We start from the raw sequence: 6,066 nt of genomic DNA, 5'->3' as shown, positions 1-6,066 counted from the left end.
AAAAAGCACATATGTTAAAGCCGCTGGTCTGTAGTCTATAAGGTCCTTAGCATGTTTCTTTTTTTTTCTCTTTCCAGGCCTGAGGTACAACATTACAATCAAACTCCCTTAAGCATTCCCTCAGCACCTTCCCCTTTATTCCATCAGGCCCTGTTGTCTTTTTGGGTTTAACTCGTAAAAAAAAACTTTTACAATGTCTTTTCCTCTATATAGGGTGAAATACCGGATGCCCTAAGGGAGTCAATTTCTCATCAGAATCAGTATTAAAACAAGCATAAAACAGATAAAATTCAGTTGCAAAACAGTATGCAAAATAGTATGTTACTTCTGATTCCTCCATATTATACTTATTTTGGCCTTTCCAGGCCATCTGCGCATTGCCCGTTTAAACTGCAGTTTAGCATCCTATAGTTTTTTGCTTCAGTTCTTTTTGCAGGAGTTTAACAGTATGTTTATTGACATTTAGAAAAAAAAAATTTGAGAATCAAACAGTGTTAAAGATCCTTTGTAACCCAAGGTTTGTTATTAGGGTAACATTTTACACGTCTTACAGGAATAACACTGTATACACAAAAATCCACATATCCAGATATGGAAACCTTCAACATACGTCATAACACATTCCAATCTGTAACTTCGAAACAACCTTTTAGTGCTTCAATGGAATCAAACTCCCATACCTGAATAGACCTGGTTTGCACTTTCTCAGTCTTTAGTTTTTGCCTGTACTGAGGCAAAAGAAGAACAGCGTTTTTGACCAGATCCACCTAGAGGGGGACGTACCTTAAAGATGCAAGCACCAGGAATATTTCCATAGCACAGATCCAATGTGGATGACCAATGTTAAATGGCAAAAACATTACACATCAAATATTATGTTCATTTTTTTTAACCAACCATTCTGATTAAACTGGAGAAACGAAAGCACTATATTATGAAATATTGTAAAATGTTGCAATATGCTTTGTGGTATTGGACTCTACATCAAAACACATTTAGAACATGGTCAAAGCTTTTATCATCCTAACTAGTCCCATGTGACCACCCAGCCATTAGTGGAGGTTTGGATAATTTATGAAGAGGAAGCAAACAAAAGTTATGTGGTTTTGGAAAATACAATCTTGCTGCAGATGTCTTTGTGGGTCTACATGTCAAAAATATGAATAACTGCAAAATGCTTATTCTGAGGCACTACTAAAAATAAAATGTTTTATAAGCAATGGTTTCTTTCATATGTGTCTCACAATATAGACACCAACTTTCACTTTGATGCAAGAATCATTAAGAGTAACCTCCATTTGAGGTAGATAATGATTAAAAGTAAAGGAAGGAATGCACTTATGAGAAAAGGATATCAATTACCAGACGTGCTTCCTCTGATCTCTGTTGCTCAGGAGGCTGGATGGCTAATATCAGAACAGGATGTACTGAACTGTAGCTTTTTTCAGTCTAGCATTCACAAGTAATTTCTGTGCTAATGGAATGCTTCCAACCAATCTGCAAAAAAACACACTTAAACTAGACCATTATATAGGTTTGGTTTAATTTTAACATGCAAAAATATGGCACCGTATTAGCAAAAGAAATTCACACAATTTTTCATTTTAGACATGCATGCACTTTTGCTTGAATATAGCCCTTGTTCATCTCCTACAAGTTCAATGCATATTTTCAGTAAAAAAAAAGATTTACTACGCCCAGCTCACACTGCATTCCTCCACCTTGTATCCTTATGATCCTACTCCACACTTCCAGAAGGCTATGAATCAAAATGAGAAGGAATAAAAAAATGTCTAAAAAGTAAAAAATAAGTTTTACCCAAACAAATGTAAATTCTCTCATCATTTATTCACCCTCGTCATTCCAAACCTGTGATTTTTTTTCTTCTGCTGGACACAGAAGAAGATATTTGAACCCATTGACTTTCATGTTATCCACAAAAAGAGATATTTTTCAAAATATGTTTTTTTTGTGTTCTAATATATAATGACAGAATTTTTATTTGGGGTAAATTAGGCTTTTGAGCTGTAACAGATTACACAAAATGTATATTACATCTATATAATTTTGTATGCACCAGCTCCGCTGTACCAGCAAACAGTGCATCGTAAAAGAAAAGAAAAATAATAACAACAGATTCTCATTCTCAGAACAAGTCACATTCTTGTTATTGCAACATGCAATACATTCACATAATATAATGCACTTGCACTATAGATAAAAAAAAAGAAATACAAATTGATAAATTTCACTTTGCATAGGAATATTTTTTTCTTTCAAAGAATTCAAACATATTGAATACAACATGTAGATCATAATTTTAAAAAGACAAAGCCATTTAAGATTAAGTGAAAAATTAGTCAGGTGCTAATGCATTGCTGGATAAAGCAAAGTCTCCAAGACAGCAACAGAAATGGTTGAGAGCCATCAAGACAAGGTTAGAAACATTTTTTCAGTGAACATGAGTCCTTGGCAAAAAAAAATTAATAAATAAAGTTTTTAACACTGTAGCTTACCACTTTACATAATATAAATTGATATTTAAACTTTTTTCTTTGAAGGTTTTCCCATGGCATTCATCATCCATCTTCTTTGGGTCCAATACCCGCTTACATTAATGCTCACATTTATGTCCAACTAATACTCTGGGAGAGAGAGAGAAAGAAATAAGAACGTCATTTAAGGATATGATGTTAATTCAACTCTGTTGCAGACAAAAACACACCCATTTTTTAATAATGCTAATTGTATTTTTATAACTGTTTTATAAAAATAGAAATCAAAACACAATCAAAGATATTAGCTGTATTTTTATAATACTGATACTGACAGTTTCATGTTTCCAAGGTTGTGTTAGATGCAACATGTCCCCGATATCTACTTCCCTGTGTGTGTGTGTACAGAAAAAGATATAATTTACCTGTCAACAACAGATATAGGACTATAGCCAGACCCACAACAATGGAAACGATACTAAGCAACAAAGATAGACGCCCAAGTCTTCTGGCCCCATCATAATCTTTTGCTTCTATCATGGACCGAGACTGAAGCAGAACAGAAAGAAAATCATGGATAAGTCTAAATAAAAAATAAAGTAAGCCTAAATATGGTATGACATATTAGGGGCCTCATGAGCCACCCTAAACAGAAACAAGAAGAGTTTCTTCTACTTTGTTTAATCGGCTTTTGTAATTTATTAGGCTACTAAATTTGATCTATAAAAGTAATTAATAGAGTTAATTCTGAGAGTATATTAATTAAGTTGAACTCCAGTGACGCCACTCACCATGTGTGCGAAATAAATCGCGAACAGGTTTATGGGAACGGCCGGGCAGAAGCAGGAGATCACGGCCACCCACATGAAGCTGCAGGGCTCGCGCTCCGCGAGCGTGGGCGACGACGCGCGGCTGAAAATGACCCGCGACGGAGAGCTGGGCTCCGGGGCAACGTTAACCACAGTCTGTTCCGCTTCAAAACACTTCACGAGGTGTGTATCAGAGGGCGAGTGGTTTAATTCTTTCTTCAGCTCTTTGTCTGAGGTGTCAAGAAGTTTCTGAGTATCTCCAAAATCGGTGGAGTGCAGCGCGGCTCTCTCGCCCAGGGCACCTGTCGCGTGAGGGGCGTCCGTGTTAACAGCCATCTCTTACCGAACAGATCCCTTTGTGTAAGAACAACATCAAATATACACTCTTATGAAGTTATCGCGATCAGCATAAGATCTTGAATTTAATCCAGTTGTTCGCAGAGCAGTTCGAGCGAGATATTCGTACACCTATCGGACTTCCATGCACTTCATCTCGTTTTACATTAGAGATGCGAATCTGGACACTTTGCCTAAATCGATCAGTTTCCATTGGGCACGACGAAAGGGCGCCCAAACGCCGGAATCTGATTGGTGGACCCACACGCGTTAATTGACGCAAGCGCGTGGATCTTCTATCAGTGGATCCAGACGCTTTGATTAATTCGTTTCTGTGCCAAGTTGATTCTAATCTCAGTCGCAAATATTACTCCCCGTGAGATTATATGATGTTTTGATCGAATGGATGTTTTTCTTGCAAGCTTTATTCCACTAATTCAGTCAAGTAGGCCACTAATTAATTCCGCAAAATGTAGAATATGATTATGAAAAGTGAGTTTTTGTAGACTATAGGCTAGATATATAAAAATAAATACATAAATAAATCACAACAACTTCTGGGATGTTAGGTTTTAGTTTATGGTAAGAAAATAAGCACCTGCTGGCTATTTTAGGCTACTTAAATTTTGTATTCTGTTATTAATTCCAAATTAGCCTACATGACAAAAATTTTAGTTAGAAACATACCTAATCCGAAATAATAATCAGACTACTTTTTGATTAGGCTACACTAACTCATTTATCACATTTCTGTAAATAGGATAATATTGTACCATTGATATAAAAAAAAAAAAGAATAAATAAATAAATGACAAAGAGAAGGCAAATATATTCCAGTAGTTGTAATTAACAACATGAAGTGAACATGTAATTAATCATTAGGACTACATTACATCATGTTTTTCTAACCTATTGGGTTAAGGAACTGCAGGGGGGTTGTGAGTTTAATGAAAAGCTATAAAATAAATCATAAAAAATGTAAAAATAAAATAAAACACTAAAAATATAAATATTTTGTTTCCCTGCCTGTCCATTAATTAGTCAGAGAACTGTAATATAAAACACATTAAACTCTCAGGGGGAACTTCACTGGGAAAAAAATATATAAATTTTTTTTAATGTAAGTGGTTGCAAATAATTTTAGCTACATTTAAATAAACGCATTTTGCTGAAAGTTAATCAACTACATTTTTTATTTAAATGTAGCTAAAATAAATCACTTACCTTGACAAAAATTGACTATCATTTTTTCCCCCCAATGTCCCAGTAAATATACTTAGGTGAAAGTTTTTCAGATGACAAAAAAATAAATAAAATAAGGAAATAAGTAATAACTTGCATTCGTGTATTTAAGACACAAAAGCCTTCTAAAGACATAATAATACACAATTAACCCGCTGAGTGATCATTCAAATAACTGTTTATCAGTAGTTGATGCAATGTTTAAATATTCAGTTTTGTAAATCCAGTTATTAAATTCAGTGTGGCCTTTCAATTCTGTAATTAAAGCCGTCTGACTATACCGGTCTTTGTGAGCTATATGGATAGATTACTTCTTGAAAGTTCCATTTAAAGATACAGGTCACATGGTTATTTTTATTTTATTTTATTTCAGAAAAAAAGTTCAAACTGAAGAATAAAAAAAAAAAAAAAAAAAAAACTGCAACTGGGAATTTCCTAAAAACTTTAATGGGCAATTTTCATAAACAAGGCCAATTTAAAATTAACAGAAACAAAATCACATTAAAAACAAAAAACTAAATCAGAATCATGTTTGGTGTAAAATTAATGAAATACAATGTAGAATTACAGTTAAATAATACATTATAATCATAAGAAGGGGTACATTGTATCTAACTTCATTTTAAAAAAGTAAGAACATGAAATGTTCAGATCAGAGGCATGGCCTCTCTCCATCACAGGGTATGATGGTTAAATCTTCAAATGTGTGCTAATATCACCAACTTTGTTTAAGGTTGTCTAGAAACAAGGGGTGGCTTAACTTCCCCACAGGCTCTCCTCCATTTTCAAATGAAATGTAATTGAATTACAATTACAGAATTCTGAAACCTGATTACTTAATCCAGATTACATTTAATTATCAGTTACTACCCAAAACTAGAATGCATTTGGTTCCTCTAAAATTAGCCACATTTGGAGTAACCTTATTGGACCATTGTGCATTTGCTGGGTGTTGTGTCATATCAATGTAAAAATAATTCATTTAATTAACTTTCATCCATTCTCTTACCAAAATGATTAAAATAGTCTATGAATTGCATTAGTGAGACAGAGTTATCTTCACTTGTATGTGTTCACAGCTTTTTTCACGGAAAATGTTCAAGAGTGGAAAAGTAAATGTATCTGCTTGATAAATAGGCAGTAGACCCACCTCAGCTAGCTTTACTGTCCAACTGACCATTGAC

The 6,066-nt window shown here is 34.2% G+C and overlaps 1 protein-coding gene across 1 annotated transcript; it reads right to left on the bottom strand.

Annotated features, from left to right (window-relative positions):
• Window positions 1–1,687: 1,687 nt before the first annotated feature.
• Window positions 1,688–3,832, bottom strand: trarg1b (trafficking regulator of GLUT4 (SLC2A4) 1b). Its single transcript, XM_026195379.1, has 3 exons — window positions 3,287–3,832; window positions 2,921–3,044; window positions 1,688–2,645 (listed from the first exon to the last, which is right to left on the bottom strand). Exons 1-3 carry the CDS (start codon window positions 3,638–3,640, stop codon window positions 2,638–2,640), a joined length of 486 nt encoding a protein of 161 aa, XP_026051164.1. The 5' UTR covers window positions 3,641–3,832; the 3' UTR covers window positions 1,688–2,637.
• Between the last annotated feature and the right edge of the window lie 2,234 nt (window positions 3,833–6,066).

This window comes from Carassius auratus, chromosome 21 (assembly GCF_003368295.1).
Source record: "Carassius auratus strain Wakin chromosome 21, ASM336829v1, whole genome shotgun sequence".
NCBI lineage: Eukaryota > Metazoa > Chordata > Actinopteri > Cypriniformes > Cyprinidae > Carassius > Carassius auratus.
This window is presented reverse-complemented; position numbering and strand designations above follow the sequence as displayed.

What these genes read in the sequence shown, in the direction of transcription:
- trarg1b (XM_026195379.1), bottom strand. Translation starts at nt 3,640, where the DNA reads ATGGCTGTTAACACGGACGCCCCTCACGCGACAGGTGCCCTGGGCGAG. An exon ending in CGATTTATTTCGCACACATG is followed by an intron (nt 3,045 to 3,286) that starts GTGAGTGGCGTC and finishes GTTCTGCTTCAG; the next exon opens with TCTCGGTCCATGATAGAAGC.